General features: G+C 43.5%; 1 protein-coding gene across 5 annotated transcripts in view; it reads right to left on the bottom strand.

Moving 5' to 3' along the window:
- Window positions 1-13,773, bottom strand: part of LRR (capping protein regulator and myosin 1 linker 1 leucine rich repeat protein) — a 213,580-nt gene that overhangs the window by 129,068 nt on the left and 70,739 nt on the right. For all 5 annotated transcript variants that reach the window (XM_072286631.1, XM_072286632.1, XM_072286635.1 and 2 more), the window contains 2 exons: window positions 12,901-13,088; window positions 12,410-12,561 (listed from right to left, as the gene is read on the bottom strand). In XM_072286631.1, coding sequence (XP_072142732.1) covers window positions 12,410-12,561; window positions 12,901-13,088 — 340 coding nt within the window. The remainder of the gene's footprint in view (window positions 1-12,409; window positions 12,562-12,900; window positions 13,089-13,773) is intronic.

The raw sequence follows: 13,773 nt of genomic DNA, 5'->3' as shown, positions 1-13,773 counted from the left end.
AAGAGCATGTGAATAGTTCAACATTTTTCTGCTCAACACAGCTCCTTACCACAGCAACAGCATGTTCAATTTATTTTGTGAGAAGTCTGCACATTCATTTGAGATTGATTACAGGTAACACTGCTAAAAAAAATATGGAGGCTGTAAGACTACTTTTTATGATATGCCAATTTTATTGTTTTTCGGTATTTAACTGCCAGATCATTGTGCCATTTGGTATTCGTTCTACGACAAGATTTTTTGCACCATATAAGGTATGCTACATAATGCACAAGCGCATTTAAATTGAATTGTAACTGCACAGTAGGTTATTAACACTTCAGTCAAGGGTTCCACGGACCAAAACTATGATCCTATATGAGGCATGCCATAGCAGAGGTCTTCTGATTAATACAGGCTACCTAGGCTACTACAACATGCACTCAAAGCATGGTACATGAATGAATGAATGACTGTATGGTGTTTATTGGCACAAGGGCCACGTACGGCCAAAAGAGCGCCAGGTCCGTGCTGATGCGTTCGCAATGTAGTTATGAGTTATATGAGGTTGATGTGACGTGGCTGTAAAGGGGCCTTAAATATAGTCGCTCTAGAGTGTGTAAAATCTCTCAGCAATAAGATTATGCCGGTAACAAATGACGCTTTCTATGAGCATTAAAATCCATCATGAAAGAATGATGCAAAATAGAAAATATGTGAAATGGTAACATTACCTGGAGCACTACTGCCTCGCCAGAGCCTTTGAAACACAAGGGCCTAGAGGCATGTGCTATACGAAACAGCTATCACAGCGGCATCCTCTGAAGAGAGGAGACGCTATCAACGTGTGGGGCTAATAACATGCAACACAACATCTTTCAGAAAACCTAGGACTGCGTTGGTGTCAAAGAGCGGTTCTGGGCTGAGTAACATTACAGGATGAAGGGGGATGTGCTGCCGGTATGCTAGGGGAAAATGTTTCTTTCTCTCAGATTCGGCTGCCCGACACTCCAGGAGGATGTGGAGGACGGTCAGCCTCTCCCTGTATCTACCACAGGTTGGAGGATCATTTTCAGTGAGTAAAAAGTTATGCGTGCAAAATGTGTGTCCTATTCTGAGACGACAGAATAGGACATCTGTTCGCCGTGATTTTGTTGCGGAGGGCCATGAACCTAACTGTGGCTTTATCACGTGCAGTTTGTTATTTATTTCTTCGTCCCACATGCATTGCCAGTGGTTTCGTAGTTTCCTTCTTAAGAAAGGCTTCAGGTCTGTGACAGGGACCGAAGCAGTAGGATTAACCGCATGTATTGAAATTGATGTGGCCATCTGGTCCGCTAGAAAGTTACCCTCGATGCCCCTATGTCCAGGCACCCAGCAAATAATCACATGTTGGTTAGATATACATGCTTTACACAGGACGGGATAGAGTTCATTAATTACCGGATTTTTATGGTTACAGAATGGCATCAAAGCCTTCACAACACTTATTAAATTTGGGGTTTTACGTGCCAAAACCACTTTCTGATTATGAGGCACGCCGTAGTGGAGGACTCCGGAAATTTCGACCACCTAGGGTTCTTTAACATGCACCTAAATCTAAGTACACGGGTGTTTTCGCATTTCACCCCCATCGAAATGCGGCCGCCGTGGCCGGGATTCGATCCCGCGACCTTGGGCTCAGCAGCCCAACACCATAGCCACTGAGCCACCACGGCGGGTGCCTTCGCAACACTAAGGGAGTCCGTATATATAACTGATTTCTGGAGTTTTGATTTCTTTATATGCTTTACAGCCGACAATAGTACGTAGGCCTCAGCCGTAAATATACTAGTTTCCGGATGCAGTACATCAGATTCCAAGAAGGATGGACCGACGGCTGCATAGGACACCCCGTCATGTGACTTCGATGCGTCTGTGTAGAACTCCGTGCAGGAGTGTTTGCGTGGATTGCGTGGAAATGCATTTGGATTTCAATCTCTGGAGCATGCTTTGTAACTTGCATGAAAGATGTATCGACTTGTATTAGCTGCCACTCCCAAGGAGGTAGCGGCTTGGCTGGATGCATTAGGCGAAGCTTGAGGAGTGGGACATGCATTTCATCACTAAGCTCCCTCACACGCAGCAAAAAAAAAAAAAAAAATTATGGGGTTTTACGTGCCAAAACCACTTTCTGATTATGAGGCACGCCGTAGTGGAGGACTCCGGAAATTTCGACCACCTGGGGTTCTTTAACGTGCACCTAAATCTAAGTACACGGGTGTTTTCGCATTTCGCCTCCATCGAAATGCGGCCGCCGTGGCCGGGATTCGATCCCGCGACCTTGTGCTCAGCAGCCTAACACCCTCACACGCAGCGAGATAGGCTGTCTTACGGAGGGACGATTGCGAAAGAGTGTAGCATGTCATATCGTTAACGGCATTAAAACACGAATGTTGAGGATTAGAGTGGACTTTCAGAAAATATGTTTGGCTGATGTATGTTCTCTGCAGATGAAGTGACCACTCATTTGATTCTACATATAAACTTTCAATGGGACTTGTTCTGAAGGCGCCCGTGGCCAGTCGGTTTCCTAGATGGTGGACCAGATCTAGCATCTTTAGCGTGCTCGGGGCGGCAGAATGATAGATCACGGCACCGTGATCTATCACCGTCTAACCGTGATCGAATGAGGCTCATGTAAAGATTCATTAAACATTTCCTGTCGCTGCCCCATGTTGTGTGGGATAAAACTTTCAGTAAATTCATTGTTTTTAAACATTTGACCTTGAGATACTTTATGTGTGGAATAAAAGTTAGTTTAGAATCAAGTATGATGCCCAAAAACTTGTGTTCTTTGTTCACAGGTATTCGCTGACCATACATTTCGGTACTGGGATCTGCAATGAGCCCTTTGTTTCTCGTGAAAAGCACGCAAGAACTCTTGTTGGGGTTCACTTTAAATCCGTTTTCGTCTGCCCATTTGGACACTTTGTTCAAGCCCTGTTGTACTTGCCTCTCACATACTGTAAGGTTGCAGGATTTGAAACCTATCTGTATGTCATCTACGTGAACAGAATAAAAAATGGCTGGCGGTAATGAAGCACGAAGGGTGTTCATTTTCACAATAAAGAGTGCGCAGCTAAGCACACCTCTTTGAGGAACACCAGTTTCTTGTATAAAAGGTCGCGACAATACATTGCCGATTTTAACGCGGAAGGTACGTTTGGACAAGTAGCTTTCTAGTATATTTAACATATTTCCACAAATTCCCATTTCCGATAAGTCTTGCAAGATCCTGTATCGCCACGTTGTGTCAAACACCTTTTCCATATCGAGAAATATCGATAAGAAGAACTGTTTATGTATAAATTCATCCCGGATATTTCCTTCAATACGTACAAGATGGTCGGTTGTGGAGCGCCCTTCTCGGAAACCGCACTGATAGGGATCAAGCCTTTTGCTCAGTTCAAGGAAATGGATGAGTCGCTGATTTATCATTTTTTCAAATACGTTACAAATGTAATTTGTGAGGGCTATCGGGCGGTAACTTGCCACTGAAGAAGGGTCTTTGCCTTGTTTCAAAACAGGGACCACAATGGTTTCTTTCCATGCGGTTGGAAGGTACCCTGCATCCCAGAAAATGTTGAAAAGTGTAAGTAGTGTAACTTGCGTATCATTGTGCAAGTTTTTGAGCATTTTATACATGATTCTATCAGATCCCGGTGCAGAGCTCTTGCATACGCTCAAGGCAGCTCTCAACTCTGCAATACTAAAAGGACAGTTGAAAGGTTCATTCTGCCGACACTTTCTTATGAGTGGCTTACATTCTTCTATTTGTTTATATTTGAGAAAGGGAAGCACGGTACGCGAGTGCTTTCGTATTTTGCCCTAAGAATGCAGCTGCCGCAGCCAGGAATTGAACCCACGGTGTTACGATCGGCAAGCAGGAGCAGTGACCTTCTGGCCTCTCCTGCACCACTGCGACAAATCGCTTCGTGAAGCTAACAATGCGTCCCCTCAGACAGACCTGCAGTGACAACAAGGCAAGACACGTTTGGCGGATTGAGTGTTGATTGTTGGTTCACTGTCGCAGTCACCGATAATGTAAACAAGAAACTCCTGGAAAAGGGCGTTCTACGGCATTTCCTCATGGATTTGAGCAACCACCACGGTCGTTTGACAGACGCTCCAGCTAATTGCTGGGTCATCTTAATCTCTGTTTATGAAACTCCCCTCCTTTCTGTGTGTTCAGTGAAAAAAGGTGCGGGAGTGACTGTGTGAACCCCCACCCTCCAACACGGGTCCTTCCACTACTTTAGACGCTCTGAATGGACGAAGGTGGGATGGCAGATTTTCCTGGCCTAGGAATCTAGGGAGGACAGAAGGGATTTAAGCGGACTTTTTCAACTCCTCAGTGTGCTTCAATTCAGTCATGCTAGACTGATGAGACGTAACCTTCTCCACTCCTCATGTAGACATCATAAATAAACACAGTACTCCCCATTCTCGATGAGGACATGTTTCTCCCTTCAACAACATCCTTAGCATGGATGAGTCAGATGACGGCACGGGCCAGCTACTCTTTTGACATGCCTGACGCCAACTCTTACAACTGGCTGGCAGTGGCGAGACGGACTTTGCGTCATGGTGCTGTGTCTGCGGTGAGTGCTTGGTTTTTGCTGTCTCTCTAGGCTTCATTTTGTGGTTGTTCAGTTTAGAACAAGAGGGAAGATGGATTGCCGATTGTTAGCTAGGCTGTGTTTACCTAGCTCCGTTTAGTGAGCAGGACCAAGGCAGTAAAACAGCAATCATGGATTTGAGGACAATGCTGAGAGACAAATTGTTGGTTACCAGTGAGAAATTGGGCCTAGAGGTACACAAAGAAATGATGAAATCAGTCGGAGATATTAAAGCTGATTTCTCAACAGGCTAGTGAGGACGACATTGAAATTGGGTTAGAACTGTTTAGGAAAAGAGAGAAACGAGACAGAGAGAGAGAAAAACAGGACAGAGAGAGAAAGAAAGAAGAACAGGACGGAGAGGAATGCGAGAAAGATCACAAGTTAAGAAAAATGCAAATTGACCTTGAAAGTAAATTTTTGGAGTTGTCTCGAGAGAGTGAAGAAGCTCTGGAATGATCAAGTGAGGCAGAATCATACTACATGGACGGGCTGTTAAAGCCATTTGAAGTCGGGAACGACATAGGCTTTTTCCTCGGAAATGTTGAAAAGACTGGTGAGAAGATGACCTTCGCTTCGAGTACATGGCCAGAGCGGTTGCTGTCTATGTTGCCGTGTGAAGCTGCTGAAGTAATCGACAGACTCAGTGCACAAGATGCATACGATCTTGTGAAGGTTGAGGCTAGCCACCTTTTGAAGAAGTACCACCTTACAGATGAAGCTTTTTGGCAAAGGTTTCAAAGCACGGTCAAGGATAAGGAGAAATATCCGGAGTTTGCACATGGCTTAAAGCCAAAATTAGCCGAGTGGTTGAAAAACGCAGAAGCATACGAGGGCAGACGTGATTATTGAATGCATGTGTCTACAGTAGTTTTACAAAAGCATCCCACAATCTGTGAAGCTGTGGATGCAAGACAGAGGAAATGTAGACAATGTGGAAAGGGCGGCCGAGTTAGCCGAAGAGTACACAATGAGTAGAAAGCTGAGTGTAGCGGACGGAAGTTCTGACGGTCGAACTGGACCGCAGAAACAATTTTCATTAAAAAGAGATTGTAGACGAAACAACTGGAGCATGTAGAAACAGAGAAAAGGACGTCAGAAAAGAGCAAGAAGTCAAATGGCGAAACCATACAAAAAGAGCAGAAAAAGGAATTTGAATTTTTTAGACCGATCCACTGCTGTAAGTGCCACAAACACAGACGTATCGCTGTCAACTGCGGGAAGCCTAGGGTAGCTTTTTCCTACATGGATGAAGGAGACGAGAACGTGGAACTTTTACGCCCTTATCTTCACGACCTGCATGTTAGTGGAAAACCATGCTACGAAACAGTGCCGCCACCATGAACATTGTCCATCCGTCTTACGTGACAGTAGATGATTTCACTGTAGAAGTAGCATGTATTAAACAGGTTGTGGAAGAAGACAGCATGTGTCTGCTGATGGCGAAAGTCAAAATCAGTGTGCCGTTCGGGGAGCTTGTGACCGAGGCTGCAGTTTCGAAATTCTTGTCGCTGCAGTACCCTTACATTTTTGTGGAATCAGTCGGATCAGTTACTGTGTGAGAAGGAGCTAAAACTTGGAGAGAGCGCAGTACAGGCGTTGATGCGATCCCAAGCTCGTCAAATCGCGTCGCTTCATCTGAAAATGCAAAAGCCACTCCAGCAGAAGTAGCAAAAGAGGTAGCCTCGGCAACAGAAACTGAACTAGGCTCGAGGGATGAAAAAAGCAGTTGAGGAAATCCTGCCAGCTTACCAGCTCAATGAGAGCGTATCACAAGGCATTGGTCTAAGTTCACACCTGCAGGGGGCACATAAAAAACTTTGTGAGATCATGCGACGCCTGCCAACGCTCGGGTAACCCGGGAGAAACATGAAAAGCACCACTAAAGCTAATCATGTATCCCTCTGAAGGGATAAGTTAAGCTAAGATAAGCTAAGCATCCCTCTGAAAGAACTCAGCTCTACCGAAGTAGTAGATGCACTTTTGACAGTATTCACCCAAGTCAGGTTTCCAGCCGAAATTCAGGTGGATCAAGGGTCAGTATTCATCAACTCAATGACTTCCACATTCTTACAAAAATGCGGGGTAAAGTTAATACACAGTTCCATCTATCACCCTCAGTCAAAATGTGAAGAGAGATGGCATTCAGTGCTTAAGCAAGTTCTGTGGGTGCTCTCTTACAAGCACAAGGAGGACTGGGAGAATTGTCTTCCGGCTACATTTTTTTGCTTTGGGAATGGTTCCTCATGAGGCTACAGGGCTCTCGCCAACAGAAGTAGTGTATGGGAGGACACCATTCCCCACTGAGAATGTTGAGAGATATATGAGAGGAAAGAGGAGAGATTCAAACAGTGGTAGAGTACATGCTAAATCTGCTGGAATGGCTAAGTGCAACACAACAACTAGTGGAAAAGAACATAGCCATGGCACAAAAGAATGCCAAGCTCTATTAGGACAGGAATGCGAGGCTTCAAATGTTTAAGGCTGGGGACCATGTAAGGATCCACAGACCTTCAAGAAAGAACAAGCATGAAGTTCACTGGGACGGACCCATTAAAGTGTTGCACAAACTTTTAGATACATACTAAGTATGCTTTGAAAGTGCCTGGTCACAGGAAGGAGGTGAAAATACGCCACTGCAATTTGATCAAGCCGTATGTGGAGCGGCGTGGAGTCCGTTAACTTTGCCATCAAAGAGCTGGATGGCATTATTACCAAGTTTAATGAGTGTAAGGGAACCTACAACTCTGAAATCAGCCTGAAAGAAGTTGTAGAACACTCGGTAAGCATGGACGCTCTTAAACTCGAGCAGCGAAACAAGCTAAAGGGGCTGCTAGAGGAATCTCTCGATAGATTCAGCAATTGGCCAGTAGAACCAAGATAATAACACATGAAATAGCTAACATCAACTGAACTTGTGAGATCAAAGTCTTACAAGGTGTCTCCACGACAGAGAGAAATCATGGAGGCAGAGATACAGCGCATGCTTAAGTTAGGAGTTATTGAGCCCAGTGAGAGTGACTACACATCGCTGCTCATACTTGTGGAAGCCCCTAATAAAGACCCTCGTCCATGTGTTGACGACAGGAAGTTAAATGCCATCACCAGGGATCAGTTGTACACGATACCCAACATTGAGGAACAAATAGAAAGAGTCAGTACTGCTAAATACATTTCGACCCTAGATCTCATACGGGGATACTGGCAAGTTCCTCTTTCCAGGCGCTATGCCGCATTTATCTCGCCTGTAGGCACTTTTCGCCCTCTCGTTCTTAGCTTCGGGCTGAAGATCATGCCGCTTAACTTCTCTGATTAATAAAGAAAAAAATCAGACATCCACCCTATTGTAGCCACTGCTACAATGGAAACAAACCCATACGGGTTCCTTGAAAGAAATGTTTCCCTTTTTTCCTGATTTTCCCTTTATTAATTACTTCTCTCCACCTTGCGGGTTTCCGCATAACTATTATGTCGAACTCTTGCCTTTGCTTCGAGTTGTTGACAAATTTGACTTCGCCCTGCCATCTGCTAGCCGCCTGATTAGCTCAGATGGTAGAGCAGCTGCCCCGGAAAGGCGGTGGTACCAGGTTCGAATACCAGACCAGGATAAACTTTTCTTCAACTGTGAGGCTTTTCTTTCAAAGAACCCATATGGATTTCCATTGTAGTAACTGCTACAATTGGGTGGATGTCTGATTTTCCCTTTATTAATTACTTCTCTCCACCTTGCGGGTTTCCGCAGAACTATTATGTCGAGATTCTCTAAGTTGATGGATAGTGTCCTAAAAGACATGCAGGAGTTCGCATTGATATATCTTGATATGTCGAATTTTTTTCCGACAGCTGGAAACAGCACGTATCGCACCTCGAGGAGGCGTTCTCGCGGTTGAGGGAAGCAGGTTTGACAATGAAGGACTTATTTGGCCATGTTGTTGGCCAGGGCATGAGCTGGTCGGCCAAGCTGAAAACAGCTACAATTGGAGATTTTTTCACATTTGCACACGGAAACAGACATTTATTCATTTTTGGGACTTGTTGGGTACTATCAACGATGCATTCCAAATTACTTGCAAATAGCAAGTCCTTTAACGAACGCACTCCAAAAGGGAGCACCGAGTAACGTGCACTGGGATAAGGACAAAGAGAACACTTTCCAAGGTTTGAAAATGCTATTAGTTTCTTGTCCTGTGCTTTGCGCGCCAATCTATACAAAGGAATTCATAGTTCAGTGTGAGGCAAGCGACAGGGGAATGGGCGTGGTACTTAGGTCGACGATGATAATGTGGAACATCCTGTTCTCTATGCCAGCTGTAAGCTAACTGTAAGAGAGGAAGCCTATAGCACTTCAGTGAAGGAATGGGCCTGTTTGGTTTGGGCAGCCCAGAAGTTGTAGTGTTACTTGTACAGAACAAGATTCATCTTCGAGACTGACCACTGCCCTCTGACATGGCTTAATGAAATGTCACAAAAGAATGGCCGCTTGCTCCGATGGAGCCCCACCCTCCAACAGTACAACTTCACCGTTAGATATAAGAAAATAAAGTTGCATAGCAATGCTGATGGCTTGAGCTGGCTAATTTGAAACTCGTTCTGCGTTAAGGGGTCTCGACTAATTTTACAGCGAAGTTGTTTGCCTCTAGTTGGTCAGGATTTTTCGTGTACGTCAGCAAGAAAAAACTGAACTGAAAAAAGTGCGTATCTACTTTGGAATCAGGCATACAACACACAGCTCAGCATTCATTTCAATAAAGAAAAGCACAAAAGAAGTGTCAAAACCGCATGATGGGTGATAAGGCCCCTGCGAAAAATGCGAGGCACGTTCCTTCTTTCCGCGTGTGTTTCCCGGTAATAATTACGATTGTATAAGCTGCTCTGATGGGAAAGGGGCAACAGTAGCATACGAATCAGTGAGTGACGTCATCAAACTTCACATATAAAAGGGAGACCTGCCTAGCAATGCATTCAGTTCATTGCAAGACCGCTATGAGAAGGCCACGCAAAGTTAAGACTCCTGAAGAGCAGCGTGAATACAATGAGCGTTGAATAGTGCAAAATCGTAAAGCTCAACAATGGTGTTGTGCTAAGACTAGACAGAACAATAACATATTTAATCTCCACATTGACGGCATTTGAGTGGTTTTCTAACAGCTTCGCTGGCCATCCACTTTCACAGGGTCGAGATGGCGAGTCTTTTCTTTCTTTCTTTTCTTTCTTTTTCAATTTAGGACGTTTCCCTTTCGTTCAGCAGGACTCTATGATTGCTAACTTTGTCAGCACGAAATTTCTCAAAATTTGCATAGTGAAATGCAGTATTGTTTCTGCGCTCATGTTTTCTTTGAAGCCTGGCGGGTCTAAAGTGAGATCCCAGATACTTCATCGCTGTGCACAGCCGTGCTGTGGGGTTCACTTTGCTGATGCCCGTCATTGTGAGATGTTTTGGGGTGTACGTCAACATTTCGCAGCTGGTTGCTGCCAGCTGCGAAATGCGAAATTTTAAAATAATTTCCTTGAATGACAGCTCACTGCCACGCTGACAGATCCTCGGAACCATATACCTGTGATATGGGTTAGATAAGGTGGAAAATACAATAATGCAAGACAGCGTCCATCATCAAACCCTGCAATAACCCTTAAACTCATAGGCAATATGACTGTCCCCCGTTAACTCGTCTGGTTTTTCCCTAATTGTACAGCTCTTTTCGTGCAAAATTGCCAAATGGAAACAAGAGTCGCAAGTATTTGAGAAATTAAGCGATATACAAAGGGGAGAGATCCTTCCTGGGAAAGATTGCCTTAGCAACAGCCAAACAGGAAGGAAAAGTGAAAATTAACAAATTTAACCGTTGTTAATGAAAATATTTGAATCAAATCCTTTTTATTTAAAAAGGAAGTAGAGAAAACTTCACCGGAAGTGGAGGAATATTCTATGTGTTCTGAATGACGCTTCTACAGTTATCATTCAAGACGCCTAACGTACCCACTTCTCTGCTGTACTTATGTAGGTGTTTTTCTAACCTTCCGCGGTGAGCGCAGTACGTGTAGAATCGCAGCTTCCTGCGCCATACGCGGTTGTACATGACTGGCGGCCACGTATTGTTACGTAACTTCCCAAATAACAATACTGGTCAGTTGTGGCACTTGTTAGAGCAGTAAACGAGGAATCCAAAAGAACTGTGATTGTTCCGCAAATATATATTTCTGTATAATTCTTCCAGAGCTAATTGAAAAAACACTACTGTAGTCGGATACAACTTAAGTCTGTAATGAAGCACCGCCCACGCCCTCATAACCGCCAGCCACTGTTCTTCCGCGAGGCTGCAAATAATTCGTACTTCAAACTTTTTCTGTTACCCAATTAAGGAGTTAACTACAAAAATAATATTACTAGCATGTAATTTTACACCTTTTCCCTCGCCTATTATAGTGGAATGGCAAATGCCTAATTCTTTACTGAACTGAAATAACATGCTTGCTTCGCTACAACTATTTGTTATGAAACTTCACTGCCAACTGAAGTGAAACTCCACGAGTCAAACAAGCTAAGCAGTTAAATGAACTGCACCGCAGACTTTTGAAGAGCAATATGCTCAGACTCCATACCTTTCATCCATGTCTATTGCACACCTCATTGCTTCCGCCAATGAAAAAACTCTTCAAGAACAGCAGAGGCTCCGGAGGTATCAAGTACGACGCCATATTGAAAAGGCCACATGACGATGATTTTGTTTGCTTCTGTGATTGGCTGGCAGAGTAACAACTCCGCGCGGTCCATGTGCCTTTGTTGCCAACTGCTGCTTTTTTTAAGTTCGATTCTACTAAAGAAATCTTGATTTTACACTTTCGCTTCTTTACTTGTTCTTGGCAGTGTTCTTCCTGCGCTTCTTTCCTGCACAAGTCCATTTGACGTGGTTCTTTGTTTGCCAAGTAAAGGAGAGGTGTATCGTACAGGCGTACCTGTAAAATACACCTTATTTCATTTCTCTTTTGTGAGTTTATGCGTTTTTATGGCAAATGGTGGGCATTATTCAAATTTGTACAAGTAAATGTACCCCCCCTCATTTGCACAGAAAAGTAACCTTGGGTTGGGCCCCCTCCCCCGAAAAAAAAATCCTGGGTACGTGCCTGGCCTAAGATGCTAATGAAGAAAAGATTAACTAAACATCTTTATGAGGTTGGAAGGAAAATGGAATGTCATGCATGCTCACATTTTTCATAATACTTTTTGCTTTCAAGTTGAGCTATTTTTCAGATTTATATTCAAGTTATGCCATTGTAAAATGTTCATTTATGCACAGAAAGCTTCTTGTCTACTCCTCACCTTGCAATAAAACCGGACTAGCACAACTACTATGCATTTTAACAGTGATGTGGTAGATCATTTGATCCAAACACTTCTGAACTCTTCATACAATATCAAATAAAAATGGTTTTCCATTTTCAATTAGCCTTGGCACACATTTTTGGAACTCATCAAGCTTTAAAAAACAGTCCCTCATTTAAAGATTTGGCACTGCAGAGATAGTATATAACTGCAGAATTACTGTACTGTGATGCAACTATAATGGCAGCTTTTCAGCACAAGGCCTCTTGCAAAAATAATTACAGAATATCCATTATGTATCACTTACATAGGCAGACACTTGAACAGATAGGCCAGGCTTGCATAACACCAATTTACACCACCCACCAGACCAGCACATTTGAAATTACTGGGACATACATGCAAGGAAGAACATGGCTATAAAATGCATATTCTCAGTGACACTAACTGTTTTCACTGATGTCCAGGCTGTACAGGCAGCGGATCCCTGGCAGACAGGACTCGAGTACCAGCGCACCTTGAGTCTTCAGGTCGTTGCAACTCAGGTCAAGCCAAACCTCAGTGAGGATCTCATTACAAGCCAAACCAAGAAGCATGGCCCTATGATAAAAGCAAAATTTTTTAGCAACAAGCAGCTTACTGTTAAAACTGAAAGGGCAAGCAAGAAGTAAGATGTTGTAAAAGCAAGCACCTATCTCTTTTTTTTACCTCAGTGAGGATAGGCCTAATGCTGCTAATGAAGATATTAGTGCAGTTTGTTATATATATGTATTCAGTTAATCTCAGAGATGATGGCAGGACATAAGATAATACTTCAACATGCAAAGAAAAAAATTTGTAATACATTGTATGGGAGGACACAAAACATGCCAGGCACCTGTCTTCCACATAAAGGTAGAAAATCAAAAAAACAGTGTACGTATGCAAACATTTACTCACTTGAGTGCCTCCATAGGCATACGGACATTTGCCATGTTGAGGTGACGTAGAGCGACAGTGCTTGAAAAGAATGTCTTGAATGAAGGTGGAACAAGCACCTCTTTGCTCTTCTTTGAGCTGTACATATTCCGAGATAGGTTCAGTACCTCAAGCTTTTGAGTGCAGCCACGCAAGAGTGCACCAAATACCTGAAAAGAAAATCCCCACTTAATTTACCTAATTTACAAGCCAATGTAAAGTCTTTCACACTCCATAATCAGTTAGCATATAAAATATGTGACCACCATCACTACAAATGACCATCGTAGTCATGTTACACACAAATATGCACAATAAGATGTGCATAGTATCCAACATAGTGTAAGGAAGAGAGCTGCTGACAAAGCTCAACTCTTTCCTGACCACAAAACAACACATCTTGAGTGGGTGAAGGCATGGTTTATGAATTACTAGCTATAATGAATAGCATAATATATGAAAACACAGCTTACCTACTAGTGCATGTAGCAAAACAAGCAGATAGAAAACTACACAACAAGGTTTTATAAAATTTACATTAACCTGCTGTGGTTGCTTAGTGGCTATGGTGTTGGGCTGCTAAGCACGAGGTTGCGGGATTGAATCCCGGTCACCGCGGCCACAATTCGATGGGGGCGAAATGCGAAAACACCCGTGTACTTAGATTTAGGTGCACGTTAAAGAACCCCAGGTGGTCGAAATTCCCGGAGTCCCCCACTACGGCGTGCCTCATAATCAGATCGTGGTTTTGGCATATAAAAGCTCATAATTTAATTTTTTTAAATAAAATTTACGTTCTCAAAGTTCACATAGCTAACAAAATCATAAACAGTTGGCAAAATTTGTGGCTATAAT

The sequence above is a fragment of the Dermacentor andersoni genome, chromosome 1 (assembly GCF_023375885.2).
Source record: "Dermacentor andersoni chromosome 1, qqDerAnde1_hic_scaffold, whole genome shotgun sequence".
Taxonomy (NCBI): domain Eukaryota; kingdom Metazoa; phylum Arthropoda; class Arachnida; order Ixodida; family Ixodidae; genus Dermacentor; species Dermacentor andersoni.
Note: the sequence above shows the minus strand (reverse complement) of the source record. Positions and strands in the feature narration are given on the sequence as shown.